This window comes from Spea bombifrons, chromosome 11 (genome assembly GCF_027358695.1).
Source record: "Spea bombifrons isolate aSpeBom1 chromosome 11, aSpeBom1.2.pri, whole genome shotgun sequence".
NCBI classification, from domain to species: Eukaryota; Metazoa; Chordata; class Amphibia; order Anura; family Pelobatidae; genus Spea; species Spea bombifrons.
In genome coordinates this window covers 15,585,813-15,602,809 of record NC_071097.1, presented here as the reverse complement: position 1 = coordinate 15,602,809, position 16,997 = coordinate 15,585,813, and the positions used below count along the sequence as shown (strand labels likewise).

General features: G+C 42.2%; 1 protein-coding gene across 1 annotated transcript; it reads left to right on the top strand.

The window, feature by feature from the left end:
* Positions 1 to 5,007: 5,007 nt before the first annotated feature.
* Positions 5,008 to 15,731, top strand: ZDHHC5 (zinc finger DHHC-type palmitoyltransferase 5). The gene is made up of 11 exons (XM_053451180.1): positions 5,008 to 5,294; positions 6,394 to 6,515; positions 6,616 to 6,773; positions 7,471 to 7,643; positions 7,838 to 7,940; positions 8,058 to 8,149; positions 12,936 to 13,068; positions 13,706 to 13,829; positions 13,973 to 14,073; positions 14,260 to 14,693; positions 14,797 to 15,731. The coding sequence occupies exons 1-11, from the start codon at positions 5,191 to 5,193 to the stop codon at positions 14,933 to 14,935; spliced, it is 1,683 nt and encodes a 560-aa protein (XP_053307155.1). The 5' UTR covers positions 5,008 to 5,190; the 3' UTR covers positions 14,936 to 15,731.
* The last annotated feature ends 1,266 nt before the right edge of the window (positions 15,732 to 16,997 follow it).

The following is a 16,997-nucleotide window of genomic DNA, read 5'->3' as shown; positions in this document are numbered from 1 at the left end:
GCAGAAGTCCCATGTATTTAATTATGTATTATACAGTGACAGCCACGCTCTTCCTGCAGCAGCGGGCCTTCATAATGGTAGGGTTCTGCAAAATCTCCTCGCCCTTTAAATTCTATATCATCAGGACCCAGCTCAGCCCTTCTTGCAGGAGACTATTAGCTGAGGTGGACACTTACATTTATTTTAATAAACATCAAAGTGGGGAAGTCAGATTGTGTATAAAGATAAGAGAAATGAGTTCATAAATTAGGTTTTGTAATGAAAACGTTATTGTTATCCGTGTCCTACAGAGTACTGCCCCTAGGTATGCCGTAGCCTCGGCCTCTAAAACAAAACTGTTGCTCGTTAGCTACTTACAGTGTTGAGAAGTTTGAATATGATCATTTGTGCTTTGAGTCACAGGGTAAAGTGGAATTGGTAATTAAAAAAAAATATATATATATAATTTTTTTTTTCCCATGTGGGTAACAGCATATGAAGATGCCATGGTGTCCCTCGTTTCCTCTCTATACTTAATTGCTACTGTGGTATTTAGTTCAGATACATATTATGATTGTTTCTGCGAAGGGGGGGCAGTGAGTACTAAGAACATATGGTAGATCTAACTTTTGTGGCTTTGATGAGCCAGTATGTATTAGGAATTCTTTGGTGGGCATCGATTTAATGTCTCATACTCAACCAAAAAAGGCAGGCGCATATCACTACTTAATTACAGGTGTGTCTGAAACCAACAGAACTGCTCATTAACCGTCTTTCGCAATAGTATATTGTGACGTGTACTGTGTGGTTCGGCAACAGTGTGGTAACAGCAGACATTTGTAACTTCAGACTAAAACCGGAAGGATGGTTTTTACCTTGTGGATGGCGCTCTTCCTCGGCTCCACATTTATCTGTCTGGCACTTAAATCTTACAAACGTATTCGGAACCCGTGGGCTGCCAGTAACGCTTCTGTAGTAGGATTGTGTTTGGTTGTTGACTGTATGTCGCTAGTATTATATGTGAATAGTAGTCTTGCTTCTTCATCAAGATTGGTCACTGTATCTTCTTTTCTACACATTTCTGGTGTACTAAGCATCAACACAATTAGGATGTACTATTATTTCCTAAGGAAAGTGGTCGAAAGGACAATGAGGACATAATACATCCTACTGAAAATGTTCTTCATCTTTCCCCACCATTATCCGTAAAACAATACAGATATCACCCTTCTGCTGCCATGTTTGAATATCATACCTCACCTACTGCCCTGCCTTGCGTGCGACAGTTTTTTGCTGTCCTACCCAGCTCTTCTTTTTGTGACAGAAGTAGAGCTTGGCAGGATTCAGGACCGCGATATTTTTTATTTTTGTATTTATGAAAAAAATAAATACAAATAAATATACCGTATTGGCTCGGATATAGGCCGCCCCCGTATATAGGCCGCACCCTAAAAGTTTGGTGCTTTTTTAAAGAAAAAGTTTTTTTTCTTTAAAAAAGCACCAAAAAAAACATGCTGCCACTGTCCTCCCCCCCGAGATATGCTACCACTGTCCTCCCCCCCGAGATATGCTGCCACTGTCCTCCCTCCCCGAGATATGCTGCCACTGTCCTCCCTCCCCGCGATACGCTGCCACTGTCCTCCCTCCCCGCGATACGCTGCCGCTGTCCTCCCTCCCCGCGATCCGCTGCGCTCCCTCCCCGCGATCCGCTGCGCTCCCTCCCCGAGATCCGCTGCCCTCCCTCCCCGAGATCCGCTGCCCTCCCTCCCCGCGATCCGCTGCCCTCCCTCCCCGCGATCCGCTGCCCTCCCTCCCCGCGATCCGCTGCCCTCCCTCCCCGCGATCCGCTGCCCTCCCTCCCCGCGATACGCTGCCCTCCCTCCCCGCGATACGCTGCCCTCCCTCCCCGCGATACGCTGCCCTCCCCGCGATACGCTGCCGCTGTCCTTCCTCCCCGCGATACGCTGCCGCTGTCCTCCCTCCCCGCGATACGCTGCCGCTGTCCTCCTCTGCCCCCCCTCCTCGACTTACCGGAGCAGACTCCCGGGTGTCTTCAGGGCCGGCGAGGGACATCTACGCAATACGCGTATGCAACTTCCGGTACCGTTACCGGAAGTTGCATTTGCGTATTGTGTAAATGTCTCCCGCCGGCCCCGCAAGACACCCGGGAGTCTGCTCCGGTAAGTCGGGGGTGGGCAGAGGTAAAACGCTTAGATAACCTCCCGTGCCGGCACCCCCCCCCCCCCCGTGGGAAGTGCTGGCAGGGGATGCTGTCTGAGCGTATCGGGGAGTAGGATGCAGGTCCCCTGCACCGCTGCGGGGGATCTGTATCTTAACCCCGCTGCCTGCCCGGCGCCCGGGACTGCATGTCCCGGGCGTCGGGCGCTAGACCCCGAATATAGGCCGCACCCCCACTTTAAAAACTTAAAGTGGGGGAAAAAAGTGCGGCCTATATTCGAGCCAATACGGTAATTAGAAAAGTAAACAATACAGTGAGATCGGTGATGGCATTGTAACATTACTGGCATTGGCATACATAACATTTTGAAGAGATCTCCAGCCATAGGGTCATTCCGTGCCAAATCATCACAAAAAAGTGGACTTTTCAACCCAACCATCTGCAGTTTTCATGAAATTTGGCATGATGGTAGAAGACATGAAGTAACTTATGCAAAGTTTTAGCGCTCAGTGATGCCTGATATTCATACAGCAGAGTTGCCAATGTGCGAGCTTAACAAAACAAATTCATAACTTTGCTCCTAATTAAGGTTTGAAACTAAGGTGTGTGTTTTCATTAAACATAGTTTATTGTCTATTTAATTTGTTTAGATGTATGAGTGATCCCTAAAATGATCTCTATCTCTATTGCAACTGAACGTTGTAAAAAAAAAAAAAAAAAAAAAAAAAAAAAGCCCTTGCCTCCCATTGCCCTGTCACTAAATGTAAAAATTCTAAACACCCCCTGGTCACTACCCCCAAAAGTATTAAAAATACTACCCTACAGGGTACTATGTTAGGGAACATAAACAAATGTGTATTAGAGGGTATGTCTGTGTTCGGGATGTTGGCAAACATAAATTGGGTAACTGTTCATTAGTGGCTCCTACTGCGTAGAAGAAATCCAATGCAAAATTGAAAAGAATGAAAACTAATTTTTTATTATTTACATACCTAGTTATTTATTTTTGGCATGTTTCTATGATTTCAAGAGCTCTATTTATTTCTATAGAAAAAGATGAATAATTTGTGTGGGTGCATCAAACACGGAAAAAGGGGACCTTAGTGAAACCCATATACGGTAAGAATGGCAAAAACAAACCGTACAGGCACTAAAAAGCCTTGGTAAGGAAAGGGTTAAAGATAAGATACACTCCAGCAATTATACTTTAATGCATGCAAAAGCAACATGTGCCCGTTTAAGTTTTCATGGTGTTATTTTTGCATCTGCCACAATCCCTACCCCCTAGCTAGGTGCAATGCAGGGGACGTGTTCAAGCCGAACACCCAATCATGCTGTCATGTACGTGAAACTCTCCTTGTGTCAGCCCAGGGGCCTGTTCATATTCCCGTGTGTGTGTGTGTGTGTGTGTATATGTATGTATGTATATATATAATGATAATCAAACTACAGGAAAGTAGTATTACATTATAGTAACAATAATTACTAGGAAAAATAACAATTGCCTCTGTTACACACACTGTTGGAACAGTGGTCTCCTGTAGAACCCATTATTCCAGGGCACTAGGAGAGATTTTGAGCCCCCCCCCAATTCTTAAGAATCACAATATTGATGTAATAGTGAGCGCTACCACGCACAACTCTCACTAGAGCCATTGCTGGAACTGGCAGGCGGTGGATATCCCGTGTGTGCGGTATTGTGTGGGAGATACATGCAGTGGAACGCGTGACCTGCGAAGACAAATAGCTGGGGGGGGGTAAGGAAACAGAGTAAATGCATTCAGGAGCTCCGATGACTTCATGCATTAACATGGAAGTTGTTTTAATTTAGATGGTACATTGTAATGTTTGCTGGCGACCTGAAAATCAGATCCATTTTTATTTACTAACCCCCCTTTTTTGCAATTCACATGCAATAAATGCTGTAAAATAATGTCAAATGGCCCACTATCTCCTGGATTTGTCAAACCATTTTGTTGCAATTTAAATATAAAAAATTGTGGCTATATAATTCAGCAGTTTATAGGAGCAGGTGCAGGAACATAATACGGTAAAACCATATATATAGTATATAGCACTTCGTTTTATTCTTAAGAAAAAGTCCCCCCTTTACATAGCAAGAGCTCTGGCTACCAAAATTGGACGAGGCTCCTTTAAGAATTTCTTGCTCTGCACTTGTGCTTGGAAGCAGCGGCAGATGGAGGCAGCAAGGATGTTGCGGTCGCATGCTGCCGGGCTTCGCTTGTTGGCTTCTTTTGGTAAGACTTTGTGACCCCTAGCAATCCAGGTACGCTTCCAAAAAGCAGCAGCATGTGTGGTAAATATGCACGCTTCAGTGTCCTACGGTTACAGTTGCCGGTTAGTGTCTGGGTTTTAAGTTGTAATGCCACAGCTGAGCAGAATACCTGCCTCTCTCGTGATACCAACTACAAGAGCAGCGCGAGTGACCCGTTGTTAGAGTGTAAAATGTAGTCTAATAATCAAATGAATGTAAATGTTCTTGGACAATATGCGCAGAGTGTTTAGTGGGGTTTTGTTGTGCTTCTCTCGCTCAGGTCCAGTGAAGAATTCTATCCAGAAATCCGTCTTCCCATCACAGGCTGCACCCAGCCCACAGTGACTTCAACCCCATGGATTAACAAGGAAGAAGGGGAACAGAGCGATCGGGGAGGGAGAGGGCTGCAAGACACAGTCTGCTGCCCTCACCATAAATATCTGAAGAAAGGGAGGCTGCAGCCAAAGAGAAGCCCCTGACTGATAAAGAAGAAATAGGCTTTCAGGCCACTGCTTTTATCATTTCATCGTGTTGACTGTTTTTGGTTTTTTTTTCCTTTTCCTTTTTTCCTCCTCTCCACCTTAATATGATCCTGTGTCTGACCCACATATTTGCTAGTTAACATGTGGGGCGATACTTAACAGCATTCTACCTTTGAACTTCTCTGCCCTCCCCCTGTATTTTTATTTCTCCTGTTCAATCCCAGCTCTCTGTGGGGCTATGCTGCACCCCCCAGACCTCTCCCCCCATCTTCACGATGCCTGCAGGAAACCTCAAATCCTTCAAACCCAGCAAGTACATCCCTGTGGCTGCAGCAACAGTCTTTCTGGTGGGGTCAACAACGCTGTTCTTTACCTTCACGTGAGTTAAAATAAAAAATAAAAAACACGCATGTTCCTTCAGCCCGTGTACAAAAATGCACCTGTATCGTTTGGAAACACAATCATTGTTCAGAAACTCTGAACACTGGTGACCTTATTGCACACAAGGCTTGTTACTATTTATTTTGCACATTTTAGATGGCCGAAACATGTTTGACTATTACATTATGGGTGATTCTTCCTCTGCCTATAAATATAATTAAGCAATATTCACGATCTGTTCTCGATCTACATGTGTGAAATGGTCTGCAAATTTTCTACGCAGATCCTATTTTCTAACTTGCCCATCTATTTAGTCTGCCCCTTTTTTTAAGACCTCTTTGCATTCTTTGTCTGGCGCTCCATCTGTCCACCTATTTGTGTCCCAGTTTGTGGGATTACTTTGTATGCACAAGCTTATAAAGCGATTACACCCATTTGTCCAGCCGCAATCACAAAGCTAACCCCTCCCCGTTCTTGCTATTAATCAAGCTTTTATCCACCCTTTCACTTAGTTTTCAATTTATAGGCTCTTATAGAAATAGTCTTCAAAAATGAGACATAACACAGCATATACAGAACTACCTCTTACTCATGTCTTAAAAATGTACAGAAGTATTTAGCAGTTTACAATCTAATACAGGGAAGCCCATTATACAGCACAGTGGGATATGATGGGGCTATATAAATCAATAAATAATAAAGTATAACAAGTACAGTAGTCATACATAGAAACATAATTCTACAGCAAATAGGACATGTTCAGGCCATTTAGTCTTACTGTTTTTTCCCGTTTATGTTCAAAATGGTATTATGCCTCTCCCTTGCATGTTTTAATTCCATTACATGAACCTCTACCGCTTATGCAGGCGTTATCACCAGGGTCCCGTGGGTGTGCATACATTAGGAAATGAGGTGCCAGCTCTGTAGTGGTTAACGTTTGCGTAAGAAAATATATCATTTCCTTTAAACTGACCCTAATATTAATCTGTGCTAGGGATCACTAGTCGTTCCGTTCTAGATATGTCACCGTATTTTTTTCACGTGGGTGACCAATACTTGGCTTTATATTTCTTAATGCTAACATCTTGTTTTTACAGATGCCCCTGGCTTAGTGAGGAGGTTTCCCCTGTTCTTCCTGCGTATAACGCTGTCATGTTTCTCTTTGTATTGGCCAATTTCAGTATGGCCACATTTATGGACCCAGGAATCTTCCCGCGAGGTAAGTGAATTTACCCAACGTACACCAGCTCATTTCGTCCATTTTTGTACCTTAACCTTCTGTCTTACTGGGTTTTTCCGTCTTTATTTTGTTCCTTTAGCGGAAGAGGATGAAGATAAAGAGGATGACTTCCGTGCACCGTTATATAAGACGGTGGAAGTAAGGGGGGTACAGGTTCGCATGAAGTGGTGCTCAACGTGCCGTTTCTATAGACCTCCCCGCTGCTCGCACTGCAGTGTTTGTGACAACTGTGTGGAGGTGAGTGGAGCCTTCATTGGAAAACACATAGTAGTAACTTGGAGTAATAATGAAGTGAGACTAGGAAGATAAATCACACTGGAAAAGGAAGAACTAAGAAACACCCATAAAACATGTTATTTGCCATTTTTTTTGCGCTTCTGCTTTGGGTAACAAAATCCTACTTGGCACTCTTCTAGGTACCCCACTTGCAATATAAATGTCACATACTGGAAAGTAAAAACTGGGAATTTGTCTTCCCGCATTTGCATTATCCACTGATTTAATGACGCAAAGACACTGAATATTATGTTAATGTACTTTATTTAATATAATAATTGCAGGTGCTTAGGTGCGTATATTTGTGTTTAAAGTAGTATTACAGAGGCAATAGTCCAGACTAGTGCCAACGAGCCATAAGCTGTCCAATCATGGGTTCCAATATGGTTCTCATGGCTATTGAGTTGTTATAGTTTTAGCTGGAGAGATAACTGGCTGCCCCTGGATTAGCGTATAACATGTGTGATGGAAAAAACAATTGTATAGAGTTTAGAAAAAGTTTACGTTGCTTCCACATCTCATCCATACCCCCTACTTCCCTCCTGCCTTCCTATGATCCTGCTTTCTTACGGTCATTCTCTTTTGTCCCCCTCTTCCTTTTTTTCACTGATTTACTTTTTCATCTGTACATCTTATGATATCTTTCTTGTCATTTTAGGAGTTTGACCACCATTGCCCCTGGGTAAACAACTGCATTGGGCGCAGGAATTACCGTTACTTCTTCCTGTTCCTGGTGTCTCTTACATTGCACATTGTCAGTGTGTTCATCTGTGGCCTCTTCTACACACTGGGGCATTCTGACCAGCTGCGTGACATCCCGGCAGCTGTCACGTATCCTTCCCGAAACAACCAAACCACTCGCAGAGCTTGGTACAGCTGTGTCCACCTGTCATTTCTTGAGTCTGTTTCTCACAACACATAAACACCTAGTCACTCCTGTCTCTTTTGCCCACTTGTTCCTCTTCATCTTGTACTTGACCAAATTCCCTTTTCAGTGCTTGAATTTTTCCTTAACTTTTTCCCAGTATCTCTGTGATGTGTGTGGCCGGATTGTTTTTCTTCCCTGTAGCTGGTCTCACTGGCTTTCACATCGTGCTGGTGTCCAGAGGTCGCACCACAAATGAACAGGTCAGAAATCCATTTATGATTTTGACTATTATCCTTTTTAATATTTTTAATGCTCTGACCTATTTTTCACTTTTTAACAAACATTAACCTAAACTCTGCCTTCACTCTTTCTCTTAGGTCACTGGCAAGTTCCGTGGAGGCGTGAATCCTTTTAGCGATGGATGTTGTCGAAATGTGAGCCATGTACTGTGCAGTTCACCGCCACCCAGGTATGTGTGCCCCCTTGCACTATTATTATTATTATTATTATTATTATTATTATTATTTATTTATTTTTTCCTTGTGATCCTCAGCAGCACTAAGTGAGATGTAGGGCATGAAATCATTAAAACCAGCCCCTCCCAATTGCCCTCTCGGTGTTTGAAACTTATTTAAGCCAATAGAACAACTTTGCAGATGCCCGATGAATTTGTTGATAAGAAATGGAATCATCGAGGGGAAAAAAGGCTTTCCACCTCCAGAAGGATTAAATGTCATTTTTCCCTTTGAAGATATGATCACTCTTTGGCAGGTCCCTAGAGTTAATGGTGGTGTGGGAAAGGCCACAAGCATGTCTACTATTCCCCTAAAGGAGGCCTCTATCTTCTCTGAGTCAATGGACAGGAAGGGTGAAGGGGCAGTTAAGAAAGCATTACTTGGAAGGGATGTGGAAGATTTGTTGGAGTGAACATTGGGAGCTAAATTCTGGTTTCTACAATACAAACGCTCCCCCTCGGGTTTAAATCAAGCTCCTTTGGTCCTTCAAGGGATCAAGGAGACATGTAGATCTTCCAGATCATATAGAGACAGTCCTTACATGCTTCTCTAAGACTAAATCAAAAGAAGAGCAACCAGCACCCTCTAAGTTCTGATGCCAGGCCTACTGCGGATGGAAGACTTCTTTTTTTCGGCCCAGACTGGTAATCCACTACCAGATATATGGTTGGCTACTGGGCATCATTTACCAGACGTCCCAGGAGATTTGTGATTTCTTCCTGTCTAGATGCTCACATAGGTAAGGTATTTTGAGACATTATTCAGAATTTACAGATGAAAGAAGTGCTGGTTCCTATTCCTACAGCAGAGGTCAGACTAGGAGAGTTTATAATGTTTGGTGCCAAAGGCATCAGGCACCTTTTAGCTCATGTCCGTTTTCTGAACAAGTTCGTTTTACCATCGAAATTTAAGATGGAAACTTTGAAGTTGGCACTAGAGGTGCTGGGGAGACAGGATTATATAGATTTGCAGAACGTTTGGCAACATATCTATTGCTGCCAGCTATCAAAAATTCCTGCGTCTGACTCTCCTACGCCCTCAGGGAATTGTTCACCTTCAGTTTCGAGCGTTCTTTTTTGGCCTGTCATCAACTGAGTTTTTACGAAAATGGAAGCGGAATCAAGGTGGTACCTTACCTCGGCAATTACCTTCCTGCCGCTCTACAGTCCCTGGTCAGCATAACTATTCCTGTCTTTACAAGACCTTGGGTGGATAGTGACCCTTCACAAGTCCCAGTTACTTCCCTTCCAGAGACTCATCTTGTTGGGAATAGTAAAAGACACCAGTATGCTATGGGCCTTCCTTCCATCAGAGAATGTACTTTGTTTTCAAGGTCTTGACCAAGGATCTCTTGAAATATCACTCCTGTTTCATCCAGCAGATAATGGTGGAGTTTGGACTCATGTCAGTATCCCAAGGTTTCTGTCCCTTGGCCTCTGGTCAGGCTACGTCTTTTACAGACGTTTCTCATCAAAGTATGAGATGGCTCTATGGTTTTTCTCTCCCGAAGTGTTTCCATTCCTACCAACGTGAGATTGTATCTTCAGTGGTGGCTAAATTTTTCATGATGTAACCAGAAGTCATTTTGATCTCTAAAGATGCATCTTGCCACGTTTGGAGATACCTCCGAAATCCTGTCTTCATATCAACTGGAGCTCCTGGAAGGCCTTTCTAGCTTGACAGAGACTTGTTTTTAAGAAGGAAATATTCAGTCAGACAAGTTGTAGCATGTCTGAACCACAGGATGGTAACAAGAAGTTTGAGGACTTTTGGCAGCATACCTATTTGCCCTATCTGCCCTGTTAGGCAGCACTCCGCATCCAGGGTTTCCTGAATCTTCAGTCTGTTTAAGCAGACCTCACATTATTCCAGGAGAATTAAGTCTCCATCTAGAGACCTTTTGAGAACTTGTCTTTCATTTCAGTTCTCCAGCCTGATGACTTCAGTGGAAAACTGAAAGACAGAGTTTTTCTTCCCCTTATAATTGGAAAGAAACCCTCTAACTCTGGATGACATTTCTCAGAATTGGGCCAGCAGACAGGAGTACAATTTTTCGCCATTCCTGCTTCTCGTCAGATAAATAAGAATGGACCAGGAAGATGTACTTCTCAGTGCCCCAGATTGGCCTAGAAGGGTGTGGTATGTGTATCTGACACAGATGTCTATTCCATAAGTACTTTCCCAGGGTCCCATCCAACATGGACTAAACATGGACTTTCTTCGAGTATTGTTGACATTCTGTAGGAAAGCAGGAAGTTACAAGGAAGAGATATACTGCCATTTGGCAATCTTTTTCAGAATGTGGCCTCGGTGACTCTTTGCCCGTTTCATTGGTCAATCCTTCAAGCTCTGGACTTTCTTCATTCTGGATTTTTGAAGGGTCCATGTCTGGACACTATGAAGGTGCATATTGCTCTCTAAGCTCCATTCTGGACTTTTATTTGTCCTCTCATACTCTGGGCCATTCATGTCAGCATTAGCCAGACTTAGGCTTCGATCTCAGAACCATGTACATCCATGGACTTTAACTGTGGTCTTGAGATGTCTTACTCTGCCTTTAAGTCGCTTGAATCTACTTCCCTTCACTTCCTTGCTTTCCTGGTGACAATTTACCATTGACCAAATTAGTTTCTGACCTGCAAGCCCTCCCTTATTGCATATTTTGGATGACTGCGTGGTGCTACATCTCCCCGAGAGTTTTTTTTCTGTTTTTCCATAGTACTCAGTAAATTGTATAACCAATCTTTTGTCTGGAACCCAAGAATGTGAAAGAACACAGAGCTTAGTTCCTAGTTTATCCAGAAAAGAGTTCTCAGTTTTGCAAGTCCACCAACCTGTTCATTTCATTTGCTGGTCCTCATAAGGGATTTGGGGTATCTCAGAGATTCCATCATTATGCATAATACAGACTGTTCAGGAAGCATTAACGGTGGGAATAAAAGCTCACACTCTACACAGACAGTCAGTAGCTACCTCATGAACTGAGCTAGCGTATGTGCCTCCAGATCAGATCTGTAGAACAGCAGTTTGGTTATTACAGAACCTAAAACTTCTATGTTTGGCAGACAGTCGTTGCAGTTTGATTGTTTTCTACCCTTTTTGTGTGTGTGTGTGTGTGTGTGTGTGTGTGTATGTATATATATATATATATATACACATATATATATATACATATACACATATATATATATATATATATATATATATATATATATGTGTATATGTATATATATATATGTGTATATGTATATGTTTCTGCTGAGGATCACAAGGGGAACTTTAAATACTTGGAATTTCTTTTCATTGTGTAGCAGCACTATTTTAGTCCCACTATATATATTTTCTTTTTATTTTGCATACCATTTTGTTGGCGTTGTTATTACAACTGATGGAGGCAGTTGGGAGGGGCAGGTTTTATGATTTCCTGCCCTACCTGGAGGAGGAGGTGATACATATCACTTAGTGCTGCGGAAAGGATACACTAGTAAAATAAATTCCCAAATAAGAATTTTAATGTTTCTTATCTTATATCTTATACACCTGTGTGTGTGTGTGTGTGTGTACGGGTACACACAGTTACACATTCATGCTCACACACATACCACACACACAATTACACATTCATGCTCAGACACACACCACACACAATTACACATTCATGCTCACACACAAGTACATTCATGCTCACACAAATTACACAACTATACACACAATTATACATCCATGCTTACACACGCACATGCAATTACACATCCATGCTTGCGACCCCTGTAGTTATGCCAGTGGTTAAATCGGTGAAATGTCTTAAATGTTAGAAAGCTGTGGAGGTTGCAGGCAGGGAATGTATTGCTAGAGGTCTTAGTAACAGAAATAGGCAGGTAGTCGGTGGATCTTTGATGAATCGGACCACACCTAGAGTACTCGGTATGCAGTTCTGAAGACCACATCTCCAAAAGAATGTAGACATTCTGTGGAGAGAATGACTACTGAAATGGTGAATGGTTGCAGGAAAAAAGTAGAAAAGACTTAAGTATTTTAACATGTATAGGCTGGCAGAGATAAAAGAGAGAGATGAGATTCAACACAGAAAAATATTTCAAATGATCTGAAATGTTAAGAATAGTAGTCTAAAACTATAGGATCATAGGCTTCAATGTAATACAAGGAAGTCCCAACCAAAATTTGCAATGTGGCTCCTTCACCAAAAATGCGTTCTACTGGTAAGGTCTGATAAAAGCTGGTCATTCTTATGTAACTATACCTGAAGTAAGCAAACACAACTACATAGTGCTATCAATACCAGTACCCGATAATTGCAATACAAATATTTTTCTCTTCTAAACTACTTCTTTAGAAAAAGTACAAAATGGCATTTCCCTAAGACTGTGGTCAGTGATCCTCAATTAGCCTACACCCTCCGTTAAACCTCCATTAGCCACTTTGTGTGGCTTTAGGGTTATACTAGTGAAGGGGGTTAGCTATTGTCCTTGCTGTGCACAACAAGAGAGCTGGGAAGACTTGGCTCCCTTGCTTGGCTGGTATATTAGCTTAGGCTCTTAGTATAAAGCACCTGTAATCCTCAGTAGCTGAGTAGTTGTGTGGAACTCAAGGTTATTGCCATAGCACTATGTTGCCCTGTGATCACATACATACTCTTCTATTGTGTACGTACTTGAGTTCAATGACTTCTCCACTTCATCCTTTTAACTGTCAAAGTTTAATCTGTGGTTCATCTTTCAGGTACCTGAAGCGCAGCCACTCTCACTCTGTGGTTTCAGTGTCTCCTCCATTTATTCACCCAGAGGTGTCTGAAAATCAAATTGGCCTTAAAATTTTGGATAATGGTGTGCAAAGCCCCCCTCAACACTATCAGGTATCCCTTTTAACCTCTTTGAGACCCAGGATTTATTTTTACATGCTCATTTTTTGGTGGATGCAGGTTGTAATAGCATCTCCTGCTGTTCAAACTTACTACAACCGATCGGCAGCTCTGGGCATATTGTTGGTTTTGTAACCAATTGCTTTGTCATATATAAGTTATGTGCGATAGTGGAGTCTTTAGTTGCGGTCTTATTGGGCTAATGTAGAAGAAAATGTAAAGGCGCATTTCAGGACCTCTGAGTTCTCTTCCTCAAAAGGCCAAGTACGGTACTTTTTTTTTTTTTAATGTGTTATTTAATCCGCTGCCATCTTTGTACACTCCAGAATGGGAATAATAAAGAAAAGAGACCACATTAGTCATACTGGGCCAGAGACAATATTTATAAGACTCAAGAAAATCTTTTTAACCCTTTCCTAACCAAGGAGTATATAAATGCCTTTTGTGGCATCTACCGTGCTAGTACTGTGGGTGTCTGTTAAGACCCACAGGTATTTGGATACCTACTAGCTTGTCACTTAATGTTTACTAGTGCTAATCAGAATGCTATGTATGCGGTACTAATAAGAGCAGTAGTACTTCAGCTGTGATTCACACATAATCGCATCCTCTCTTCTTAATTCTTCTGCAGTCTAGAAGCAGTTTAGAATTGACAGAGTCTCAATCGGCAGATGCTGAGCCACCACCGCCTCCAAAACCTGACTTAAGTAGGTACACAGGACTGAGGGCACAGCTAAGCCTGGGGGAAAGAGAAGGTAAGTGATTAGTAAGAGGAAACTGCAATTTTAAAATAGTTCATTATGGTGAGGAGATGTGTACGTTTTTGTGTCTAAATGGAAAAAGTTACCAAAGTAAACTTACTTGGTATGTTTTTTTTGTTCTCGTTTTCTTCCTCTAGAGAGTGCTCTTTTAAATACAGAAACCCCCCTTACTCCCACCATGTACCGATATCGTCCTGGCTACAGTGGTGGAGGGAGTGTACCCCCATCTGGAGCCAAGGTAAGCAACATAGCTTGGGATCTTTGACTTTGACATGGGATCTCGCTTTTTTACCATGCATCTTTGTCTATGCTTATACGTATATCTTTAAACTACTGTCCTACCTGCTAGTTGACAAATAATTTTTTTGGCCCAACCTGTACACATATTGTAGTTCTGTTATTCAATTTCTATTTTGTTTATCAGGCTTCTCGAGTAGACGGCCTTCAAGACTCTCCTATACCTACATCAGATCTGTCCAGACCCCCAAGCTCTCGTTCAGAACCTAGTCTGGAGCCAGATTCCTCGTCTCACCCCCCTCCTGCCCGCTCCTCCAGTCTACGGTCTGCAACAGGTGCTCCTGGACCTCTGCCATCTCTTCCTTCTGAAGGGACAACATCCACCTCCTACAAGAGTCTAAATCAAACACAGAACGGGAGCCTGTCGTACCAGAGCTTGCTTAGTCCTTCAGATGAGACGGATCCAGAGACAGCTGGATACTCGTCTCCCTACATGTCAGCCAGGGAACGACCCCGCCCAGCCTGCCCCCCACCTATTGCTCCCCGTTATGGCAAGCCACGAATTAATCACCACCGAAGTGGGGACACAGATGCAGCTGCTCTCCCCCTGCTGACACTAAAGTGAGTGAAAATGAGACTAACCCTCAAAGTTCTCTGATCCATGCACCTTGGTTATCAAGTCACTGATTTCCGTTTGTCTTCATTCTGATTTCTCACTCAACAGGGATCAGTCTTCTGTGAAGTCTACACACTCTCGTAGTAATGGCCAGATTGCTGCCTCTCCTCCGGTTAGCCCATCACGTCCGGCAGGTGTAAAGACTGTATCAGGTGTCGGAGGAACTACGTATGAAATCTCAGTATGAGAGCAAGAGGAATCTGACGCACACACACAAACTGTCAGAAAACCACAGCGCACCAGCGTGGGCATCAGAGATGGCCAGTGCTGGCGCTCTCCTGTCTGGCCCCAGTCACCTGTGGTATCTTGGAGATTTCGTTATATAATTTTTTTTTTAAAGTTTTTATTCAGATTTTATCCCCTTTCTGTCCACATAAATAAGAGCCACCAATAACAGTCTATATTTAGGTGGTTTCACAGGGGGGATTTGTCTCAAGTATGGATGTTCTTTTGTGGTCTTTCTGGGGTGTCGTCTGTCAATATATCGGGTATTGACAGATCAGTGATTTCCTCTTCCGCAGTGTTTTTTCATTTTTTATCTGCAGCCACCAGTGGTCCTTTGACACCCTCTGTTTCCTGTGGTCATGGCAGAGAATGTTTTTACAAAATTGAATAATGGTGACATCTTGTGACTACTTGGGGAAGTAGGAAGTGGTTTTCCTCTGTATGATTTGTGGATAGAAGGGGGCACTTCTCTTTTTAATGTTTATATTTTTTTAAATGTATCTTTATCCAAGAGGGGAATGATCTGCACAAATGTTTAAATACATGTGTCTGTGTGTGTAATATATATATATATATATATATATATATATATATATATATATATTTATTACACACACATACACATATATATATAATTTTACAGTTGGGGAGCAGGCAATAAATAACCCCCTCCACCTCCCCTGACGACAGTTCATTGAGGGAAGGGTGCCTTCATATTTTTTATTTCATTTAAAAAATGAATAAAACGAAGACCGAAATGCTGAAATGTCTTGTGTATGTGTGTGGCTGGATTTTTCACGCTGTGTAGGGGGCATTCTACCTATAGGTAGCATTCTATTACCACTTAATCATAGTCCACTCCACCAGTGTGCCTGGACTAATCGCACAAAACCATGTTCCATGCTGCCATGTAAACAAGGACCACTGCAAAAACTTGAAACAAGGGATGGAATTGCCTACATGCGTACTTGTTCCTGCTAGGCAATGTGATTGTAAGAGATTGAAAAGTATTACAAAATATCAGCCAATTTGTAAAGCACCTGGTATAAAGTTATTCACTGTCATTTTACAGTGATCAAGACTTTACAGCTTTTTTAATTTTATAAAAGAATGAGTGTTAAGAGGGTTTTATATTGGGAAGAAAGGGAAAAAAGTAGTGTGTGTGTGTGTGTAATATATATATGCTCGTACAATAAAGTCCAAAAGCATGAGTCTGCTACTTTAATCTGCTATTACTTCAGCATTTCAACAAATTTGTTTGACAATATATACAGTATTTCTCAAACAAAAAACATAATTTTCAGTAAAAAAATAAAACATTTTAGAACATATTGAAATAATATCTCAGTATTTGATATGACCAGCAGCCTTATTGACTGCTTTAACTCTGCCATGCATGGATTTGTACAGAACTTTACAATACACATTATTCCAGCACAGATATCCCAGCGTGCTTCGCCTTGTTTCCAAACATGTTTGATGGGATTGACATCTGGTCATTTTGATGGGAAAGCCATCAAGCCCTGGAAGCTCATCCTTGGGCTTCAGATATTCCTAGTAGTGCTTCAGTTGTGTTTTTAGGATCGTTGTCCTGCTGATAAATTAATCCTACTTCACACAACCTTTAGCCAGAGAGGATGGCGTGCCTCTGCAGAATAGAGTGGTCAAGGAGAGTCACCAACTTCTGAATAGGCAAAGTATCCCCACACCATCTCCTCATGTCAACTCTAATTTGTAACAATGAATTTTAAATGATTTGTCAGTAAACAGGACATTTTTTTTTAGCCTACAGCTGTGAAATCTCTGTTTGGCCCATGCTAAACGTTTTGACTTGATTTTCTAATAAAGTGGTTTAGAGACCGCTATTCTCCCACAGAGGCTGCACGTTGCCACTTGTCTTTTGAATTGACACTTGCTTACTGAGGTGTAAAGGACATTCCTAGTTCATCTGGGCCTCAATTGTGGATATATAATGGTGTTGGCTTGATATGCTGGTCTTGTTTTGAATGAAAATGATTTGGTTT